This window comes from Sander vitreus, chromosome 18 (assembly GCF_031162955.1).
Source record: "Sander vitreus isolate 19-12246 chromosome 18, sanVit1, whole genome shotgun sequence".
In the NCBI taxonomy this organism is placed as follows: domain Eukaryota; kingdom Metazoa; phylum Chordata; class Actinopteri; order Perciformes; family Percidae; genus Sander; species Sander vitreus.
Window position 1 is genome coordinate 23373736 of NC_135872.1, and position 23954 is coordinate 23397689.

A 23954-nucleotide genomic window follows, 5' to 3' on the forward strand; every position below is an offset into this window, starting at 1 on the left:
AGAGGTTTTCATCCAACAGCAGATCTACTGTCGGAAAGCAAAAAGCCACTCACACTGAGGAATGATGACTAGAGAAGATGTAGGACAGTGACTGGAGTGTCCTTGTCCACTGAGGGAGGAAAGGAAACTCTCACCATCCATCTTTCCATCCATCGTTCCCCAGACGGCGGCTGGAGGCTGCTCTTTTCCGATGAATTGCACAATGAAGAGGGTGGATTTTTGAGGGATACGTCGGTAGGTAGAGTGTGGCTGAGAACCATAAAAAAAACATACATATATATAACATATATATTATATATATATTATATATATACACAGTACACGTTATTTTTCTGAGGTTGTTGCTGAGGTGAGACGGACTGAGGATCGGCTCAGACAACCAGGCTGGAGAGGGAAGGAGGAAGAGGAGAGGTATCCTGTGAGGAGCGAGAGTATATTCAGGGAAAAGAGGGGCAGTTCCTGGGAGAGACACTTCCCAGACAACGGCCACCGTTTCGGGGGTTAAAGGCCTGGATTGGCCCCCCTTTTCCTTTTTTTCCATGGAACATTTTCATCGGGATCAGAGCGACCCACTTCCGCCAGCTGTGTCAATAGACTGGGTGGGATGGGGTGGGTGGGGTGGGGGGCAATTACCGTTTACATGGATTTTGTGGGAGGAGTGGAGGAGGGAAGTCGAGAGAGAGAGGGAGAGAGAGAGAGAGGGAGAGAGAGAGACCAGCTGGCAGGGGGCTGGCTGAGGGACAGATTCAGAAGGTTTACTAAGTAGCATTATTTTGGTCTCTTTTTTCTTTTTTTTTTTTAAGCTCCCCGTTTCACTCCTCCTTCCTTTTCCTCCCTCTCGACTGTGTCATTTCTCTCTTCCGCTGCCTCCATCCAGTTTTCCTGTGCAGTTCATTCGTCCTCCAGGGACTCCGTCTTGATGTCGCCGGGAACCCCTCCGGTCCGGGACAGGGCCAGGATGGTGTGGTTGACGGCGGCCATCTCCACAGCCAGAGAGATGGGGTCCTGGTGCTCGCTGTGCGCCGCGCCGTCGTCCTGAGACAGGGAGGGGAAAGCAGGAAGACCAGAGGGCCCAACGGTCAGGGGAGACAAAACGGCGGGAGGGGCAATTCAGAATGTGTGCAGTTCAGAAAGAGAAAGAGAGAAAAAAAAAGTGAATTCTACTTTTGTAGATAGGACTCATTTTCCACCTGCATTTTATTTTCCTAGTTTTGCCATCATGCTGACCAACTGACCAACTGTTCGCTAAACCCCTTCCCCAAACGGCAATTGTCCAATCATAGCTTAGCAACCGTAACTGGGCATGGCAGGCCTGTCAAGCTTTGGATTTGGGATGGATGTTGTAGTGGTGTGTGAGAGGCTGTAGTAAGTACTGGTAGTGTCTTCCTTCAGCCTTTCCCGAAACCAAAAACACAAGAGCAAAAGTGTAGAGAATTTATTAAACATTTTGTGTTTATTGGCTCTGATGTAAGCTGTAATCTTTAGCATATATGGCTAACTAGCTTACTAACTACAGTAGTACCCCAGTGTTCATTGCAGGGAGCATTACTTTGCAGGGCGTACAGGTTAGTTTGAAAATCCCCGTTCACAAACAACACACCCGCGGTGTGGGAGCTGCTCCTGGATGCTATCAGAGGGTAATGTTCTGTCTTGATCTTTTTTGAATTTGGGAAGTTTACAATACAGTAACCCCACATTACAGGATCTTCTCTAACGCCAGAAACACACCGCACGCCAAAGCGCTGCGAGTAGCCGCGAAGCGGAGCTATTTTCATTTCGGCGGCCATGTTACTCAATCTGTCTGGCCACACTGGCTGCGATCAGGCGCGCGCCAGCCCGCACACTGCAGCGACCGTTTCGACGTCTCCTCTATTTCTTCAGCGAGCGAATGTGTCAAGCCAGGCAGGTAATCACATACAGGAAGGCCACAGTGCAACTGGATACTTTACAAAATAAACCAAATTTCAAAATAAAACACCCAGGTTTATGGTGATTTGCTGTGTCTAGAGCTAGACACGCTATTAGGTACACGGCGAAAGAGACCGACTTACGGACGGACAGAGTGACACACACGCACATACGCGTGCATGCATGGTATCCTTCAAAAATATTCGATACCAGTACCGTTTTCACTACTCGGTACTAAGGAGGCAATTCGGTCGGTGCCTAAAAGTTATTGAATTCGGTAACCAGCCCTACTGATCTTAAAAGGTTTTCCTTATCATACTTATAGAACTAACTTGCTCTACACTGCCATCAATCCAAAAGCAATGCTTTTTCGTTATTTGGTGGGTGAGGAGGGTGAGACTTTTTGCCTGGGACATGCAGCTTTAGCTTAGTTATTTTAGCATTGTATCATTTTATGTAGCCGCCAAGTGCATATTTCAAACTCTTTTACAAGGATGTCATTATTAACCAAGGCAGCTGCATATCATGCAACTCATGAATTTTGTCGGCTAACCGTTCCAAAAAATGACTGAGAATTTTGAGTGGTAACTCTGCCCTTGATGCAACAGAAACAAATGGGGGCGAGGCTTAGCAAATGTTCAATTGTGATCTGTTCAGTGACTTTACTGCAGAGTTGAAGTTTGTCCGCCCCAACAGAGAAAAGGAAAACTCACGCTGGTCTTAAAAGACAGTTTTCAAATTATTCCTCGTGGCCAGAAATGTATATTGTGATGTTAGATATGTTATTCCAACCAGCACACATTTGTCTGTAAACAGAAGGATAAAAATATTATGATCATGCAAGGGACTACGAATCAAAAACTTGGGATTTTCTTTTAATGACTTTGTCAGAGAGAGAGAGTTTGACTTTGTGAAAGCAAATTATTTTGGATGTTAATAACTGAGGTCACAGGAAGGCAGAAAAATGGGTGAGCAACGGCATCAAATTCACTTTTAAGTGACATGCCGCCTGATTACTGTATTCAGTAAGACAGCTATTTAAAGACATGATGCAGTCAGAGTGTGACTGTGGTGAAAGGAGCGCTCTCAACCTCCTTTTCCTTGGTCTCTTTTTGGACTGCGGTGCAGAGCCGAGCACCCTGCAACCACAGCCACCAAGAAATGCAGCGACATAACAGTTAAGGTGCTGATCAGAACAGATTGACATGACAGCAAAAGCTGAGAAAATAGACCCAGGTTAAAGAGAAAACAAATCCCGTTTCCCTAAAAAATGAATTATGCAGTGTTGTGGTAAACACATTGGCATGCTTGTGTGTGGATGTACCTGTGTTGGCGAGGTGGGCTCCAGTCGGTAAAGGCCAAAGGGTCGGCTGAGAGGTCTCTTGTCAAAATAGGGCAGGTCACATGCCTGGAGGGAATAAAAGAGTAGCCATTAAGCTAGGTACAATTAAAAAAAATAGCTCAAGTTTAATTAGAGATGTAATCAAAAATATCCAGAATGACTTTGAATCGATTTGTTTATGTGCTGTGATTTTTTTTGCGACGATTTTTTAAATTGATTATTTCCCCCAGAATCAATATTTTTTTATTACCAAGGATTGACCTAAATATTTTCTGTTTGTACGGTACCGCCGTTATGTTCTTCTTTACAAATGAAATGTCTGACTGACTGACATGGGCTGTGCATTCTTTTTAGAAAAAGAATGTGTTTTTAGAAATGTCTCATGATATATTGTCTCTAGAAGTGCATTATTCAACTTTTGTTTTTGTTAAAGAAAAGAAAATCGCAAAACACAATACTATCGAATCGCAATACGTCTAGAATCGCAATAAATGAAAATCGCAGTACAAATCAAATCGCGCCCATGTATCATGAAAGAATCAAATCAGGACAAAAGCATATTTGTCCCAGCCCTACTACTTCACCAGGTGACAACAATGCTTGACAGATTAAATACACCCTGTGTTCATTACTCATTAGGGGCAATGGTCAACTGTAACCGTCTCTTTCCACTTTCAGCAACCTCCACTTGACCTGATTGCATGTTGTGCAATCAAGAGAAAAGCTAGAGGGCTTACACTGAAACACAACCTTCAAGTAGCTTTCAACTGTTCCAGCTTAGTTTCCAGTGGTTACAGGGGGAAAAAGGAGTAGAGAGCGAGCTTTTGTTAATTAATGTGCCTTGAGCAACAGTTGTGAGCAACAATTCTTCACAAAAACACAAGAACTTCATGTGCATGCTATATTTGGGGAATGATATATTCAGAGATCTGATGGAAAACAACAGTTGAAATGTTCTTGCAATTTGTCTTTTTGTGTGAATTTGAGAACAGTAATGTGTCAGTGAGGCCATGGGGTCCAACTCCAAACAAACACCACAAGCTGCTGATTTCACCAATTAACACACCTTTAACCAAAGAGAGGGACACTAATCAAGTCAAGTCAACTGATGTAAACATGTAAAATGCATGATCATGTTTGACTAATGACTGGAATACGGAGTGTTGTCCAAGAACATAATGATCCTGTGGAGGGATGAATGTTAATGGTTGGCAAGAGGCTAATCCATAAAAACAAAAGGAAAAAATATAAATAAACAACAAATGAAGACACAGTACAATACAAAATGAAGGCATGGCTTTTTTGGTTTCTTTTGGGATTCCCTTAATCACTCTCTACCTGCTCTGAGAAGTCATTCCCATCGATGTCGTCGCTGTTAGAGTGTCCCCCTGGACTCTGGACGTCTATCCCATGACTCTCCAGGATTGTGGCTTCTTGGGGGAAGAGGATGGATTATATCAAACTAAACTACTACCTCTATGACAGTGTCAAAAAATACTTAGGCATCGTAAAAGTAGACTTTATGGAAGAACAGTTGTACAAGGTATACCTAATAAAGTGGCTGCTGAGTGTATATTGGCATATTGAGTCAGCTGTAACAACTACATGTGAGAGTGCCTGAAAATTAGTTTGAATAGATTAAATAGCTAACAAGCAATACAGAGTTGAAATAGTTAGCTGCAAGTAATGGATAAAAATTGAGAAAGCTAAAAGTGATGGACAATGGTAAAATAGCTAAACGTAATATATAAAAGGTTGAAATAGTAAGCTAAAAGTAATGGATAAAAGGTTGAAACAGTTAGCTAAAAGTAATGGCTAAAAGGTTGAAATAGTAAGCTAAAAGTAATAGATAAAAGGTTGAAATAGTAAGCTAAAAGTAATGGATAAAAGGTTGAAATAGTAAGCTAAAAGTAATGGATAAAAGGTTAAAATAGTAAGCTAAAAGTAATGGATAAAAGGTTAAAATAGTTAGCTAAAAGTAATGGATAAAAGGTTAAAATAGTTAGCTAAAAGTAATGGATAAAAGGCTAAAATAGTTAGCTAAAAGTAATGGATAAAAGGCTAAAATAGTTAGCTAAAAGTAATGGATAAAAGGCTAAAATAGTTAGCTAAAAGTAATGGATAAAAAGGTTAAAATAGTTAGCTAAAAGTAATGGATAAAAAGGTTAAAATAGTTAGCTAAAAGTAATGGATAAAAAGGTTAAAATAGTTAGCTAAAAGTAATGGATAAAAAGGTTAAAATAGTTAGCTAAACGTAATGGATCATTGAAATTGATAGCTGAAAGTAGAGGATGAACAGTTTAGATAGCAAAACATATTGGACATATTAAAATAGTTAGAAAAAGTAATGGATAAATTGTTAGCAGGTGACTGATTAATAATCATCGAGCTAATTATAGTGATGAAATGAATTAATGATAATAATGCATTCAAATTTTTTTTTATAATTGCTGTTAAACATGAAATAGTCAAACACAAAGGGCATACAGTATATAATATATGTAGTATATATACACATGTAATCAAATGTGCAGTGCACTGCAATCAAAAGTCTCAATGGACATTTGAGGTCCCTCCCCAAAGCTACATTACCAATGTTGGCCCGTCTCTTAATCTCTTTGCGACGGTTGGCGAACCAGTTGTAAACTTTCAGTGAGGTAACCCTCTCCAGATCAGACAGCTTCTTCCCTGAAACAAATCACATGGCAACTGGATCACTCAGTGCATCTCATATCACTTACTCACATTCACAATTAGAATGTCTTGTTTGAATTATTTTTTTCCAGTCGGTTATCTTTTTAATTTCATTTTGGACGCTGTTTTTTTTTTTTTTATCCATCTGTTCCCCTCAAGCTGTGAATTCCATTTATTTGTGCTTTTATAACCATGCTCTTTTCATAACTGAGGATGGTTAAATATCTGTTGAAAGGAAATAACTTTTTATTCCATTGCATAAGGAAGGAGCAAAGCACACAACAGATGTGACACAGATGGTCTGTAAAATCCACATCAAGTCCAAGAAACATTAGACCCAAAAACGCCCTAGTGACAAAAGAGCACCAGCAAATATTCACATTTGATCCACATTTTTTGCTAAGTTGTTGCAGATGAATTTTCTGCTGATCAACTTATCAATTAATCGAGTCTGCTCTGCAACACTTATGCATGTATAACACACTAAATGTATAAAGATGTCAAAGATGCATCGCTGATTACAAAGTGTAGGATCAGTGTGTAGATAGGCACAACTTCCATGGTATTATTCAGAATATTTGCATTTCATACAGGACCTGAATGTGAATGTTAACATTAAGTCATCCTTACAATGTGGTACACACATTCCTGGTTTCTGTGGTTTACCTACCTGGCTTCTGAATAACAGCATTGCAGGCGTTTGCTATCTCCTCCCGTTTGGCCTCATCTGGGTACTGGTTGTCGTTGAAGTAGCTATAAATAGCAGAAGAGTCGCACTGATTAAATGAATTTCACTGCACAAGGACGATGTCAACAAACTGGAGTTATGTATGCGCTACAACCAAGCCAATATTGAGACTTTATGACTAGAGTCACAGGCTCATTGTCCAGACATTTCCCCCGACAGGTTCGCAATGTTTCCTCAACTCAGTGTGGAAATAAAGGAGTTATGAACCAAACCCCCATTTATCATCTTTATCCTGCTGCTCTTCATCCTCTTTCACCCCGCGCTCACCTCTCCATCACAGCCAGGCACTCTTTTCTCCAGGTGAAGCGACTTCCTCGACGCAGCCGGAAGGTTCCAGGGGCAGTGGTGATGGGGGGTGGGGTTTGCCTCCACTCCATTTCCTCCAGAGGTAACGGAGCTGGCCGCATGTTTAGAGTGGCACCTGGAGCGGAGGCAGAAGAATCACTGGTAAGTTACACATTACGATTGTAGTTCGGAATGAAGTAGTCAGGATCGACGACAGTTCATTACTGGATAACTTTGTTCGTTTTCGGGAAACAACAACAAACTTTGAGCTAGCAAGCTACATGCTGAAAATGACAACTTTTGAGGAAAATGTGGATCATGCAACAAGGCAGGCCTGATGGGTTCTTTCAGGGAATGATTGTACAGATTTAAAAAGAATACGTATTGTATATATGTATACAGCATTAACTCTCTAACTGGGACGTTTTGGGACCGACTGGCGGGGACTGCTGTGGACGAAGTAACGTTACACAGGGCGATACTGTTAAGAGCAAATTATGTTTAACCATGTATCCAGGTAACTTATATAGCTCATGTTACTGTACAGTGTGAACACTTAACTTCATTTGATATTGTATGTGGCATTTCCTTTTGCGGGGTGCCAATGTTCCACCTAAACAAGTTCCCATTTTACAGATCCACCGTTGCTGCGTCCGGAACTCAGCGTATGTATGTGTGGTGTAGCCAGACCTTACTCTACAGTGCTGTGGAGATGGGTCTGGCAATGCGAGATGAGTGTGAAAGTGTCGAGCCACAATCAGCCTTGGGGACGTACAGTCTGCAGGTTTATTTGTGGCTTGAAAGCACTAACTGTGCCGGTTAAAGTAAAAAAAACAAATTTTTTTTTTTTAAATTATTAATGTGTGTAGTGGCTGTTTTGTCAGATGAACTGAGCACAGCACACAACAGCCAGGAATCCCATCCCTTCAGGAAAACGTATGCGAGATTGTCGCCTTTTGCTATTCTCACAATATATTCTGATTGCAAACTCGACTGAATAGTGCTGACAAAGACTGTTCCGTCTCATCTCAAAACATGACCACAGCAGAAAACAAAACCACACAAAAGCTCTAATTTGCACTAAAACTCATTAAACTAGCCACATTATAGCTAAGAGCTCTTAAGACATATTGTGGGGTCTGATTCAGAAGCTCACCCTCCGTATCATAACTTCATCTGACACGGATTGTGAACCAGGCCTAACTGGGTCGCCCAGCAACAGTCCAGGTAATCAGTAGTACATGAGCGGGGCATCAGTTCCCTCTGCAGCAGTGATGGAGGCGTGTGTGCGATGGGGCTGGGCCAGGCTGGGCCGGGCTCAGTCTGGCCAGAAATAGCATAGAGCAGTTTCCGCTGCTGTCGGCGTTGGCACGGCTCCACAGAGGAACATGCCGCAGAGGACGAGGCGTGGGATGTCTGTTGCCTGGCTATAGGAAGATACAGTGCACGCACACGTATACGTACACACAGTTGGGGTCCAAAGCCAGCACGAGGCATACTGTCTTTTGCTGTAACCACTTGCAGAGAAGTGTGGATTTAAGGTTGTGCAAGACAACAAACTCATCTATGCTTCTCCACAGAAGCAAAAACTAACTACCTGATCAAGCCAAAACTAAAAGTTAATTTTGGTTTCAGAGCACTAGACTCAAGACTTGAGTTGAACTTTAAGTCACACAAATGAGAAATTGAGACTTGATTGCTCTCAGACTTCTGACTTTAAATCAAAAACATTTAACTGTCAGGTAATAACCTGGTACCACCTTGAACAATAAAAAAAATAAGACAGAGCCAGGCCACGCACATTCAGTAATTAGGCCCGAGAGCTGAACTAACACGTATAATGTAGTATTCAAATTATTCTCAGAGTAAATTCATATGCAGTCCACTGAGAATTAGATAGGAAGCTGCAACAAAACAGCTGGAACCAATTACAAAACATGCAGGCAGCACGTGGACATTTATAAAAAGGTAAGCTAAAGTAACATTACCAAGTGCTGTGGATGGGACGTTGCATTCAGTTGGCCATCTTTGGAGCTGCTATCGGACGGAAAGAGTTCCAGTTCCAGTCAACCATCTAAAACTTCCTCTAGATGTTTGCCAAAGAAATATCAAGACGCTATCCAATGTTGTAGCTTCTCCTCTCAAACTAAAACCAGACCGTGAAGAGTATTTTAGTGAACAAACTTCAGAATGGTAACTCCGCTCCGCAGTGGAGAGAACATGAAGCTGTTGTCAAGGGTGTAACTTTGGTTTGATAAGTGGGAGCGACACAAAACTGGAAGGTCCTTTGCCAGAAAAAATGTTTTTGATTTCTCATTAACAGTCTAGTAAAAAACACTGCTGGCAGCAGAGTGTTTCCCTACTGTGCTTCCTTTCTTTGGAGTCGCCTCCCTGCTGCGTGGTAGTTAGTGAGGCAAACTCTTCTGCTATCTTTACAGCAGACTTTAAAACTCGTCAACTTCTCACATCCAACAGCCACATACTCAACATAAATACACACTCTCTAGGATTGAGAAAGAACTTCCTGCTTGCAAACAAGAGATCGTGGTGATTATTATTGTAAGACTTTACATTTGATCCATGAGTAGTTTTTATTTTTATTATTACTTGGAACACATTACTTCAATTCCAAGTTCCCACACGAACATATTAAGTGGCGGACCAAAAGTTTGTTTAGTCTCCGCCAGAGAATGTCTAATAAGGGGAGAACTTCCCAGAGATACTGCTTTACGGCAAGCTCTGAGTCACTTCCTTTTGTCTCTCGAGGCATCGACAACACAGCTGACATGTTAGGCTCTCCCTGTCAATACACGTGCTAGAAAGAGTTTTGGTTTGCTAATGTTTTAAAGACCACGCCGTAGACGGGCTCTGACATTCTGGTTCCGCTTCGGATGCCATCAATCGGGATCTCCGCTCGTAATCAGCCCTGACCAATCAACATTCATTAGCAGAATGCTAGCGTGTTATGGGCAACAATGACTCAACCTGTAAGAAATCGAAAGGACATAAGTACTCGTTCATTCAACTTTCGACCTACTGTATAATCCATGTTGAACTTGCCAAAAATACAATCAAATCTGAGATTTCTCAACGATAATCAGGCGAAAGAGATAAATTTAGCCGTCTAGCTCCATAGACACCCATTCATTTTATACTTGCTTGCGATAACTCCCAGTGGAACTCTGGTGGAACTGCAACCAAATCCGGTACAATGGGGCTTAATAGAGAGTGAACAGGCTCTCCATAGACGGGCCATGTCTCTGCCCTGCACTTTGAGCGCTTCAAAACGCACTTTGCACACAGTACGCTTATCCCAGCCAAGCCTGTCGCTAGCTAGCGTCATGGCCAATGTAGAGAAGCCAGAGCTTGAAGACCCTCCGTTATCATTAAGGTCTCCTGTTTGGGACCACTTTGGTTTCCCGGTGAAATACAACAACGGACAAAAACAAGTGGATAAGATGAAAGTAGTGTGCCGACATTGCTCATTAGGGATCGGGTATGTTTCTGGCAACACATCAACACTTGCTAACTCACTTGAAACGGCACCACGCAAATGTGAACATCACTGCTTCAAGGACAGAAACGAGCGTAGTGCAAAAAAAAATTTGTAAAAATTATTGTTTTTTACAAAAGTTCAGGGCGCCTGGTTAGCTCATATATATATATATATATATATATATATATATACATACATACATACATATATACATACATACACACATATATATATACACATATATATACACACATACATATATATACATACATACACACACATATATATACACATACATACACATACATACACTATGACTGCTGACCTGCGGCCCTTTGCTGCATGTCATCTGTCTTCATCTGTCCTATGAAAATAAATGCCTAAAATGCCCAAAAAATTATATAAATAAAAATAAAAAGATAAACAAGCAAATTTTTTTTGCTTCTTTACTTGTTAGAAGATTTGCATTTTTTTCTCTTACTGTACCGAAAATGAACCCAAACCGTGACTTCAAAACCAAGGTACGTACCGAACAGAACCGTGGTTTTTGTGTACCGTTACATCCCTAATTGATTGTTACCATTAAAAGGGGATATATGTACAGATGTCAGTTGAACTGTTGAAAACTCAATAAAATACTAATTACAAAAAAAAATGTCAACTTCTCTTCAACCAGAGCTTTGCTAAGTATTCAGAGTGACTAAAAACTACTTTCTGCTATGGCCTTGATGACTACAGGGACAATGTCTGGCATTGTTTATGCCATTCATATTGTGTTTATTCCGTATAATGTTCCCAGCCGTTTCTTAAGACACAAACACAGAGTCAGGAGTGAGCAGCACAAGGGTGGAAAGCCTCCGATGTGTACCTGGCGTGGTTTTCTCCAGCGTGTACCAGCGGTAGAAGGCCCTCTTCTTCTGCTCACTCAGGTCGGAGCCGTGCTGTAGTAGCCAATGGGAGATCCTGCTCTGGCTGATGCCTGGAAAGCAGCCAGACATCGAATTACAGAGTGTTTTGCACCACGTCCAGGCACAATTTGTAGACAAGAATTCAAGAGAGACAGAAGGGAATACTAGAGGGGAGGGGTAGTGTTCTCTCTCTCCCATCACTTGTCTCTCACACAAGCTGTAGCCACAGAAACACTGCTGGGCACTTTAACTCCTTTCTACTGATTGCTCGATATTTTAAGTAGAAATTAGGATGTGACTTAAGTTCAGTACGTTTGCAGAGGTGGATACCAGTATTTTTGTACGGATTTTACAGCACCTATGTTCATTAGAAAATGTGTTAAAAATGTCTATTTCTTCTGCTGAATTCCAATCTGTGCACAGTGAAATAGTCACTGAACACAGAAACATGTAACATGTCGTTATGAAATGCCATTTCAAGACTGGAAAATTCCACCCATCCATTCACGAAATTGCTTTTAATGCATTGCCACTAATTATTCATCTAGAAAAAATATATTTATTTAAAAGATCCCCTCCAGATATGTTTTAAGGCATATAATTATCCAATTGGTGTCTGATTTTTCAACAATGCTTTCAAAATGATATATACCTTTGCTCCCTAGTTGAAAAACTATTGTTCATTTCAAAAGTTTAACTATTAGACACAAGATGCCTCCCACTTCACCGAAAAGTCCATTCTCAACTACAATACATTACATGTCATTAAGCTGACGCTTTTATCCAAAGCAACTTAAAATTGCTATATATGTCAGAGGTCGCACGCCTCTGGAGCAACTAGGGGTTGATTCTCTGCATGTGGCTGTTGCCACAGCCAGAAGACACGTTTTGTTTCAAAAGAAGCTGGAGGCAGCAAAAAAAAAAACAAAAAAAAAACACCGCTGGCTAAACTATTAAAAAATGGCGGATTTGTTCAGGACACCCCCGTCTGTCGCTAGCAATAATGACGCAGTGATTGGTGACGATTCTCTCCAACCAATCAGTAGTCTGCAGGTTTTCACGTCACCTTTTGGTATCGCCTCAGCTTGCTTGGAACTAAAAAAAAAAAAAGTAGCTGTTGGCAGGTACCAGGGACTTTTTTTTCAAAATGGAAAAACAAAAAAGGGAAGTAGAGTAGAGCCGAGCAGGTACCATGTAATGGAAAAACGCCAATAGTTTCAGAATGTGCGAGTACTGCTACTAACCGGTAACTTGGGCCACCACTGCCTGAGAGATCCTCCTGTTCCCCAGGAAGGCTTTGATCTCCTCTTTCACCATGCTGCCGTCCCTCCTGCAAACACACACACACACACACACACTTTAACCATTTATTTATGTCCACATGAAGAAAAATGGTACAGGGACACAAATATTACAGATACAGTACAATACATACGCAAACTCGTGTACCAGCGTGTGGCATGCGGCAGGTCTTCACAATATCACTTAATAAGCACAATACTCTCTTCTTAGAGGTATAAGTAGCAACGTATCCGCAACACACACACACACACACACACACACACACACTCTGAAGAACCAAGCTGGTACGTGACAAAGGAAGACATCAGACAGCATTTAAAAGGACCGCACATTTTTTTTAAATTAATTTAGTAAAAGGCGAGGTAAAACATAATTGCCGGACTGATATCAAAAGTTTAGTTTAGTGGTTTACACATATACAAATACCACAGATGAATTTACACATAATCAATAAAAGATGGGAGGAGAGATGCAAAAAAGCCTCAGAGGGGCTTAACATGGCCACTGTCCATGTGGCCATACATATACATACATATATAAAATACTACAAGATACGCAGTGTAGCTAAAATGCCTGGCACAACGTGATATTATGAGTTCGCGTAAACATACACGCCCACTTTCTTAAGCCAAGTGGCGTGTTATCTGTACGCATTTTGAGCTATCCGCGTGTACGTCTAAGCTGTATACAGCGGACGTAAACATACACGCCACCTGGCCTGTTTTCGCCACTTGCCGTGTTATCGCGAGAAGAAAGCTACGGTTGGGTTTAGGAAAAGAAGAACCGGTTGGATTTAGGAAAAGAACAACGGGGTTGGCTTTAGTAAAAGAAGAAAGCGACGGTTTTGTTTAGGAAACGTGACACACGGGACACGATCCGCGGTCTCCTGGGTTAAAGTCCTGACTCATCCCCCCCGACCAACCTCCCTAGGCGGATTTTCGCCCTTTCATACTACTCGCTACTGTGTAAATTCACACGCAATAGCAAGGTAACGTAAGTCAATGGAGGCCAAACGTTTTTGATAAACACGCTAAAAAGCGAGTATGCGTCTTGATAACATGCCAATAATGGCATACGATATTGGCGTGTCATACATACGCCATTTCATGAGATCAGTCTGCCTGGCACGACTTCTGCGTGGCCAGAATGTCATTTTCAATTAAATTCATATTTTCACTATTTACATGTTTTTGTAGTTGCGAGCTGCTGTATCGTCATTCACCCAGCATCGACGACAAAAGCGTACATGTACATGCTTTTTGTTGTTGGTGCTGTGTCCCTTTACATCAGACTCAAGAGCATTCGTTTGGTATATTGTACAATAACTAATTCACGTCAGATAATCAAACCTATGTTTTTGTATTGTACGTATTCACAGGGAAACTACAAAACCAAGGCTCCGTTTTAATCCGAGATGCATTTTGACAGCATTATCGGTGTATTGTGCTTTTCTTTTATGGCTCCCACATAATCAACAACTCATTTCAGAGGAACACAAAAGGTGAGGACCACGAATTTTAATTAAATGAACCACAATCAAGTAATCTTTTTTTATTTTAAAATGTATTTGGCGGACTCATTTCCACTATCTTAGTCCTCAGCGGGGAGAAAAATAAAACGTGCACAGACTTGCAGGAGGGTGGTGAGTGAACATGTGCAGTCACAGAGTGTACCCACCCTGCCTTCTGGCTTTGAGCCCAATCCCCTCCCCTATACATAAACAATTACATACACATGCTGTACATACACAGCCACACAGCAGCAAGCTTATGACTGTCTTAGCTTCATTCCTCATCCTGGTACCGACTGTGAACACCTGTCCAATGTGTATACTGCTTGGTGCATTTATACATACTATCCATACTTTTTTTTTTTTTTCCCCTTTTATCGGAAGGGCATTTCCAGTGGGCGCCTAACCCCACCCAAGCTTGAACAGCACTGGCGTTTAAACCATAACAATCACAGCATCCTCTGAACCAGTCAGCATCCCAGGTTCACACAGTCAAAACGGAGAAACGCATTCAAAGTCCTGAGTGCTCCGCTGGCATATTGCTGAAATGAAAATGCGTCACGACTCTCGACATCCAGCATCGATATCCTCCACACCAGCCTCTTGCAGCGCGGCTAAAATTAGAGCTAAGGAAACGTATCGACACCGGTGAATCAATGTAGCACAAGCTGCCGTACAAGACTGAGGAAGAGTGGGAAGTGGAGGGAGGGGGGTTTGTCGGATGCCAACTCAAAAGGCCGAACCCCTACGGAGATGGAAATGGGCACTTAAAAGAGAGAGAGAGAGAGCGAGAGCGAGAGAGAGATCACAAGGGCACGGTGGGATTGTTGATAAGCTGAAACTGCGTGTCACGCCCCTGCGGTCCCGCTGAGCGAGACGCTGGAGAGTCCTACCAGGCGGAGAGGACGAGGGCTTTTGAACGCTACTTAACTTCTTGGGCTGTCTAAACAGGACATGTCATTGAATGCATAGGCAGCGGGAATGAGCACCCGGGACAGCTAGTGCAGGGCGGAGGATAGAGCCTGAGCTCTAAATGTCTATTCTAATTCTGCGTGTTCATACGAGGCAGCAGGAGGAGAGGGCTCATGGGTAAAGTGCTCAGAAGAAGAGAGGAGGTGGCTAACGTGTGGACTGGGATAGATTATGAACACTGAACCTGTAACAGCAACGGGCGTGGAAGAAAATGTGATACCTAATAGTTTTTAGTTTCATCTTATATACAATATTATTGTTCTTCTATGCACTTTAATCCTTTCGGGTTTGAAATGAAACAAAATGTAGAAAATTAGTTTTTCCAAAGAAGTCAGTAGTAACACAACGAAAAAAAAAGGAGGGGAGTGGTTTAAGCCCGAAAATAATGTGCACCCATGATGACATTTTCTAATTTTTCTTTATAAGAAACCCCCCTCTGGTGTCTGTGAAGATTCTCAGGCATTCATTGTATCCAGGGAAGGATTAAAATCCAGGGCAACTGGATTTGTTTAAAGATGTTCCGAACACGTTTCGTCTCTTAGCTGAGAGACTTCTTAAGTTCTGACTGAACTGTAGGGAAAAACACCTATACCCCACAGAAGATAAATAGCTGGCTTTCCCTACTGTTCACTCAGAACTGAAGAAGTGTTCAGGGCACCTTTGAACCCAGTCCAGTTGCCCTAGATTTGAACCCTTCCTTGGATCCTCCTTTTTGGATTTTCTTTGTGTTGCTTAACATGTCAAATGTACATTTCAACTGGAGAGACACACATTTACAAAACTAATGTGCACGACAGACAAAATGACAGTATGGTTGCAACAGAAAGCACCTCGTTTCAATGACAGACCCCTGTGGGTGAAACCCTTTGAGCTACCCAAGGGTAAGAGCTTAGTCTAGTGAGTTCCTGTGAAAAGAGTCTAGAGCTGCAAAGATGAATCGATTAGATGTCAACTATTAAATTAATCGGCAACTATTTTGATGATCGGTTTGAGTCATTTTGGATTTTTTTTAAAAGTAATACATTCACACCTTCTTAAAGCTATAGTGCGTAGTTTCTGTCGCCCCCATGAGGAATTCTAAGCAATGACAATAAAATTGTCGGCGCGTCCACATGATACAAGCCTTCCGTGACCGTGCGTCCCTGCTACCTGCCAACAGCTACTTTTTTTTTTTTTTTAGTATCGCCTCCGTTGAGGTTCCAAGCGAGCTGAGGCGATACCAAAAGGTGACGTGAAAACCTGCAGACTACTGATTGGTCGGAGAGAATCGTCACCAATCACTGCGTCATCATTGCTAGCGACAGATGGGGGTGTCCTGAACAAACCCGTTTAGCCAGCGGTGTTTTTTTTTTGCTGCCTCCAGCTTCTTTTGAAACAAAATGTGTCTTCTGGCTGTGGCAACAGCCACATGCAGAGAATCAAAAACAACACACCTTCGACGTTCTGTGTGTGTCGCGTTAGGTCACGGCAGTTTCCTGCGGCGTCGCTATGACGACCAGCCACGTACCAGCAGTCCTATTAATCTGCAATGGAAAAAGGAGGACGGGGCACTGCGGACGAGTCGAGCTGGTACTAGCAGTGGCTAAGCGCCATTAGGGCACCATCAGGGCTACATGGCCTACATGGAGCCTACATAACTGGGAGTGGCCGGCTTGAACTGGCTTATGTCATCTAGCAAAGACATTACCAGGGCAAAACTTCTCCCAGATTTTTACATCGACAGAAAAAGTTAAATTGCACCTGAAAAGGTAACCTCTCTCACAGAAGTGACAAGAAGTCTCCCCCATTTGCATTAGTGGCATCAGTGCAACCAAACACTTCAGGATGGTATGGAATGCACCCATGATTATATGGCCTCGCATAATTACAGACTGGATAAAACTCAAACTTCTCCTCCCAATAATGAAACTGAATGCAACAGAAAAGGAAGTCAGACTGAGATGGCCCCACTTCTTTGAAACAAACAAATCCTGCAGCCACAGACACACAGCTGTGTTAGGAGTCAAAAACGGCTGTTCTTGTTAAACTTGACTTTGTTTTAATCAAAAGCTCCGGCACAGCTACTAAATGGACCTGAAAGTGAGAATTGTTTTCTCAACTTCTGTTTCCAAGGTCCAGAATAAACTTTAAAACCTCAGCTTTAATGCCAAGACAAGAAGAAGAAAAAAACAAATGACATTTTAACATAAAAAAAAAAAAGAAAATGCCATGCCAAATGGGCAAGCGCCAACTGCTGATGAAGATCATTTGATATGATCAAACTTAATTTGTGGTGGGATTGCCTTTTTCAATTGCCGTCGAAATTGTACTCTGAACCTCGGCCTTTTCAAGCATGTTCGCGTCCCGAAAGCAGCTGCACACAATGGAGCATCAGTGAAGTTTCCAGTTGGTGCCATTTTTTAACCCTGAAATAAACTGTGCTTTCTTGCCTCATCGTCGCGGGTATTACTTAGCCTGGAAATCCAGACCCAAATCCCAAAGATTAAGGGTCTGGCATTGAGTAATGAAAATGGCCCAACTCGAGGGGCAGCACCAAGCATGCATTTATAGCTCACTGCACACAATTGGATAACACTACGACCAATCACAACAATACACGGGGTGACGTATCCAGAGCCCCATACGCTTAGCTACCAGCGGAGCTAACTGGTAGATTAAACTGTCCTCATCTGTTTAGCTCGCCTCTGGCCGGCCTATATCAGATACACCGATGTGATTGGTGCAGCTCGGCTACAAGGGCATAGTTAATGAGCATCATGACTGAATGCCAGAGTGACTCGCTGAGCAAATTCAAATTGTGCTCTCGTGAGAAATCTGGATTTCCACGGTAGGCATTACTGCCAATGAAGACGAAACCGACTGACTCCGACCAAGTGGCCGATCAAAATGAAAATGCATCAGTCCGAAAAGACGGACGATAGCCTTCAAGGCTGCTTTTAGAAGCACCTCCAGTGCTTTCTTGTGCGCTTTATACACAACATGTTGTAAAAGGATTATTAGTAGTGTAGATATGATGGAAATTTGTTCAACCTTTTGTTATTCACTGTTCATTTCAAACAGGACCATTGAGCTCACACTTGAGTAAGTGAAGCCTTTACAACATCAGAAAAAGACAACACCTTTTAGCTATGTCGCTATAATAAGATAACAAATCTCAGATAATATCTAGTCTAGGGCTGCACCTTATGATATGCACCCTAAAATATGCGATATACAATAACGTTGTTGAATATCCCGATACGGACATTACTTAATAAACCAAATAAACCAATATTAAAGTGTACTCAGATCTGCATTTCTGTTGCTTTCAGTATTCTGCTACAATACAACAAATTGCTGGTTGAATTTAAAACAAAGGAAACATTTCCAACATTGTTTATTGAACAAATTAATCTTTGAACTGAACTTCAATCGAATATAAAAAGGCACCACTACAAAAGAGTGACAGTTACATTTTTAAAGTGCAGTTTTCTACTGATATTTTCTTTCAGCGAACACATAAAAAGTGTCTTTCGCGATATGTCGCAGCCTTTCGCGATGCGTTTATTGCGCCAGTTGATATCGCGATGACGATAAAAAAAACGATACATTTTCAGTCCCTCCAGAAAAACACGATCATGCGATCGCATAATTCAATGCATAATCAGCCAAAGTCCGCATATTAATGCGGGGGCCGCATTTTTTCAAAATACGCCACACTTTCGCCGCATAACTTGCCGATTTCCGCGCAAAATACGCGGGGCTTGCATGATTTCATAATCCCCGCACTTTCGTTGCAAAAAAAGTCACATATATCTTAGCAGAAAGTTGAAAAATGTTGCGTTTACTTCACACAAGAGCAGCCTTTTTCCCCTGTTGCCATGGGAACATTATGAAGTGATGGAATTACGCGACGTGAACACCATCGAAAAGCTGCGCACCCCGCGGTGAAGCCACGATGAAGCCGCAGTTTTGTGCAAGTTCCCGCAATTTCATCGCATAAAATTGCATAAATATCCCGCGTCTTCCATCGCATTTTTTAAGAAAACGTGCCGCATAATCAAGGATTTTTGCCCGCAACAATCACAAAAAGACTCTAGTCTAATATCACCATAACCTACTTGGGGTTTTCCTGCATGGAGAAGGTTTTGGCACCCCCCCCTCCCCAAAGAGGTTTTCAGCCAGCGCCAAAGGAAAATCACAAGCGCCAAAACATCAAAATAGAAGACATTAAACGTCATAACGTTTTGTATTTATGACACGATTGTATTATTGGACAAATTAGCTACTACAGTGACTGAAGTTTCCCTAATGTAGGTCACTCCAACATTTTTCAACTAAAAAGAAAGAAAAAAAAAAAAAAGTTACCGTCAAGCCCTGTTCATATTAATTAATTAAAAAAAAGGACTTTGGTGTAAACTCGGGCCCATGAGGTCCAGCATGTGAAAGCCCCCTTACGGCATTATATTCCATTACATTTTAATTGTAACATGACACCAGAATTTTGTGTTTTCCTTGACATAAATAAAGACGCTCTCACTATAAATTGGTGGCAAACAATGTATCAGAATGCAGGAAATAGGCCCATTCTGAGCCAGGAAAACCCCTGACTTGCTGTTGATATACTGTCCGGTTCAACAAGCACCAAACTGAAGTTGGACAAATGGCTTTGAGGGGAAAGTTTCCCTGAACAAAACCGTTAGAGCTCGCTTCCACCTGCGTTTACTACTGACCTCATCAGCTCCTCCACCTTATCGTCGATGTCCAGGTCCTCCTCTGTGGCTTCGAACCCAAACGCCCGCGCCGCCGCCGCGCTGTTCACTGGGTACCTGGGAGGGGACAGCTTCCCGTTGGGCGTGGCGGCTAGGCTATCCCGCCCGTTCTGCGACAGCGCCACCAGCGCGACCGGCGAGGGCAAGATGGCGGAAGGCGGCGGCGGCGGCGGGCCCGGAGGCGGGGAGGTATCGTAGCTGTTGCTGGGCGACGGCGAGAGCCCCCCCGCGCTGCCGAACTGCGTCTGCGTGGCGGTGGAGATTTTGGAGGCGGTGGACGAGGAGGCGGCGGCGGCAGCGGAGTGATCGCCTCCGCTGGGGCCGCCGCTCTCGCCGCTGTTGCCGTTGCACGTCGCCGAAGAGGTGGCCGTTGCCGAGGCAGTGTTGTTATTGTTGAATGATGTAGTAGTGTTGGAGGCAGAGGTGTTGTTGGCCCCGCCCACGCCGTAGCAGGACGAGGAGGAGGAGGAGGAGGAAGAGGTGCGGCGGCCAAACTTGTCGCCGTGCTCCCGGTCCAGCCGGTCCAGAGTGTTGAGCGCGTGCAGGATCTCCTGCTTGTTCATGCCGCTGCGACGCAGCCGCTGCAGCAGATCTATCTGCTCGATGGTGAAGCGCGGCTCCTCGCTGAACTCAGACATCCTGCTGCTGGATATGGGAGACAAGACAGACAGGTTGTGAGATGGAGGAGAGAGAGAGAGAGAGAGAGAGAGAAAAAGAGAGGGGGGGGGGGAGGAAACAGGAAATGCAGGGGGAAGAAGTTAAGGAAAGCAAGTATGTGGATGTTCAAGATGTACAAGAAGGGAAATGGAGAAAATAGGAGGCGCTAGGAGAGTCGGGCAGAAATGAGACAGCTGAAGGGCTGGTAGCGGGCAATGAGAGGATTAAGTAGGGAAGAGTGAAAAGGAACACAGTTGCAGATGGGGAGAAAAATGAGAATGATGGGAATGGAGGAGGGAGGCAGAGACAAGGTAGTGGCAGGAGAGTAAGAGGGGTAAAGTAGAAAGAGAAGGGTGGGAAAGGAGGAAAGAACTGCAAGAAGAAAACAAAGAGGCAGCAAATCAGAAAAGGAAGACAAGGAACGAGAGACAAGAGTGTGAAAGAAAAAAGGGAAGGGAGGGGCAGGGCATAAAAAAAAAAAATAAAAAAAAAAAAATCAGCTATTTTTGGGAACCAGCAGGCAACACACGCGCACAGTGCCAGAGTCACCTTGACAGCTGATGCTATCTTAACATTCTGACTGCCATTCTTTAAGAGCCACAATATAGCCCCGGCTCTGCACACCACCCACGCTGGATGTTTTTTCATAAGCAATTTGCTGTGCTGAAAATCAATGCAACTGGAATCAGACTGCGGCACATTTTCCATCTTCTGTGCCAGCCCGACCTATGCTGATATGATAAACGGTTTGAAAAGGGGTCACTGGCATTTCGCTACATCTGTGTGTTCGTCTAAAGCTTTTGCAGAGGACAGAAAAGACCAGAAATGACTCAAGACGGTCTGCAGTGTTTTGGAAGTTACCAAGAAGGAAACTAATATGACCGTGACAACTATAAGCTTTTAGGAGGTCTGTAACTCCAATCTTGGAAAGAAAAAAAAAAAAAAAAAAGAACAATTGCTGCCAACATTTCAGACACAGGGGAAAGTCACTTTGAGTGGGCACTGAAATACATTACTTCTGTACCACAGGGTAGCTTAGTGGCACCGGAGAACATTAACTAGTTTCTTGAGTTATCATTAAGAATACATAAGGAAGGCTACTACAAGCTGTAAATCATTGTCAAGCACAGTTACACTGCAAACCCTGTCACATCCCAGTGGGGTGAGCTACATCAAATTAAAACTATAACTGTCATGCTGGTTACTTTAACTTGAATTTCTGACATGCAAGTGGATGCACTAATTACTACTTCAATACTACTAATAGAGAGATTTTTTTTTTTTTTTACAGAGGCACATTGTGGCAAACAAGACTGATTATTTGAAATCATTAGCCATCCTGGTCAAGTATTTACAAAGTTAACGATTCAATTTTGGCTCGAGTTGGTTTAACTGGTTAAACTTACACTTACAGTAGCCCCCGCAGAGGGGACACAGATTCAGCCTAATATTAAATCAAAGCACAATACTCTGGTTACTGTAGGTTACATAACACAGAGTTGACAGAAGAAGGAAAAAAGTTAAGACTGATCCTACTTATACTTATTAGACAAGAGCAACTGAAGCGGGCCTGTCTTTGACAGATAGTAAACCAAACTTAATTGTTACACATCCCTAACGGATTTGAAAAAAAATCACCCGATAACAGTCCAACCAAGTTCAAAAACTCGTCAAAGCTCACAATAGAAAAAAACTAATCACAGATTCTACGAGATAACGATCAATCACGTTGGGTTTTGCACCATGCAAAAACAACAGAAGGGTTCTTACTGTACCTTAATAAAAGGTTGCATGCTTAATGCATCAGATATCTTTAGTATAAACCAAACTCGTTTCTTTGGCAGTGCAGTTTTTTCCCCCCCATGTGTTTTTGTTTTGCTGACTATGGGGCCTGCAGTGAGAGAACAAATCTGTCGCTCCGTCTCAACGCTGCAGGCAAGCCAGCGGTGATGCCAGCTTTCACGCCCTTTGCCCAAAAGCTAACGTTAGCAATATGTTTTGTAGACAGACGGACAGTGCCCCGTGCGACGTCGAATTAACCCGCTTGCAACCTCTAACCCAGATAGATTTCAATCATTTCCAGTACTGCTGCTGCTAAATTTCCACTGACAACAGTGCATAGGCATCACAGAGGACAGCTAGCAACTTAACATAATGCTATTTCGGTAGCAATGGGGTTGTGGAATGATTAGCATAACATGCTAGCCATGCCAACGCTGATACTAGCTGACGTTAGCCGCTGTCGCTGGCTAGCGAGCGTTTGATATTAATAACATCACTTTCAGTGTTGTAGATAGCTAAGTGCATGACTTACCTCGGTTCAAATCGTCCACTTAACCATTTAACTTTAGAACTTGAGCAAAGACCCGTTGTGTCTTTTACTGCAGCCGAACAATAACGCAATATGATTACAGTGCCCCGTCCGACCCCTTACCAAGGATTTCTAATCAGAGGCGAATTATTTGCCTCTCTGCTTTGTCTGTCTGACAACAGCCATATTGACAACTAACACCTCCGTGTAGCTCTGAGGGAACTGTAGTTTTACTCTCACGAAGGCCCCTACCATGCGCCGGCTTTCTTTACACTAAAAACTACAAGTCCCCGAAACATAAGCGAGGGGGAGCTGATGGCTTACTGATCTACACTGTTGTCAGAAAAGGAGATGCAGTTTTTAATGTGACCACAGCGGCGGCTGTCCTCAACCCTACCCGCTGCTGCTGGAAGCTGTGTGAATGGTGTCTGGCAACCCACTAGCCACCAACTGGCAGACATAGCTATGTAACATTTGCAAATTTGTTGAGTGGAAAGTTTACAAAAATGCAATAGTAGTTTAGAAACAAATTAGCCTGGTTGTTGCCCTAAAGGCCATTTTATTCTTAGAAATGGAAAAGCTTAATAATGATCAATCATTAATTAATAATCTACTCACATACATAGGCTACCTGGACACTAACTGCTCTTAACTGCTAATTTATACTAAATGTCATTTATTTATTCACTGTATAATAACACAATGCCATACACAGTCCTATATATTTATCTTTATCTGTAGTTTATTGTTTTTTTTACTGTTTGTTTACTTCCTATATTTAGCTAAAAGTTTATTGTTATTCTTATACTGTATTTTTCGATACTGTATTTTTTATACCTCTTTATTCTCTATACAAGTGTTCAATATTCAAGGATCAATAAAGAGAAGTCTAAGTCTGAGTCTGAGTCTAAGTCTGAGTCTGAGTCTAAGTCTGAGTCTGAGTCTGAGTCTGAGTCTGAGTCTCTAAGTCTAATCAATCAACCCAAAGAGTAGGATGGAGAACATTCATTTGTGGAATTGTTTGGATGTATTATTTGTTAGCTTTATATTTACACTGTATCCTACTTTAT

At 42.5% G+C, this 23954-nt stretch overlaps 1 protein-coding gene across 6 annotated transcripts; it reads right to left on the reverse strand.

Moving 5' to 3' along the window:
• Window positions 1–112: 112 nt before the first annotated feature.
• On the reverse strand, window positions 113–23091 carry hmbox1b (homeobox containing 1 b). 6 transcript variants are annotated; one of them, XR_013503420.1, is made up of 11 exons: window positions 22888–23091; window positions 19878–20561; window positions 12626–12711; window positions 11342–11452; window positions 6960–7113; window positions 6615–6697; window positions 5843–5938; window positions 4589–4683; window positions 3233–3316; window positions 1236–1393; window positions 946–1035 (listed from the first exon to the last, which is right to left on the reverse strand). XR_013503420.1 is itself a non-coding variant. In XM_078274675.1 (10 exons), the coding sequence occupies exons 2-10, from the start codon at window positions 20552–20554 to the stop codon at window positions 892–894; spliced, it is 1527 nt and encodes a 508-aa protein (XP_078130801.1). In that variant the 5' UTR covers window positions 20555–20561; window positions 22888–23091; the 3' UTR covers window positions 113–891. The 6 variants fall into 6 exon arrangements, 4 of the variants coding, with proteins under 4 accessions (XP_078130801.1, XP_078130800.1, XP_078130802.1 ...); XR_013503421.1 differs by lacking the exon at window positions 946–1035 and adding an exon at window positions 2622–2714 and having other exon boundaries at window positions 1310–1393; XM_078274675.1 differs by lacking the exon at window positions 1236–1393 and having other exon boundaries at window positions 113–1035; window positions 4589–4680.
• Window positions 23092–23954: the final 863 nt, after the last annotated feature.

Bases quoted from the DNA above. Each gene is read 5' to 3' on its own strand.
- hmbox1b (XM_078274674.1), bottom strand. From the start codon at position 20,554: ATGTCTGAGTTCAGCGAGGAGCCGCGCTTCACCATCGAGCAGATAGAT. The intron at 6,698-6,959 runs GTGAGCGCGGGG...TGCTATTTATAG, and splicing joins TGCCTGGCTGTGATGGAGAG to CTACTTCAACGACAACCAGT. The intron at 3,317-4,588 runs GTAGAGAGTGAT...TATTCCCTCCAG, and splicing joins GGAATGACTTCTCAGAGCAG to GCATGTGACCTGCCCTATTT.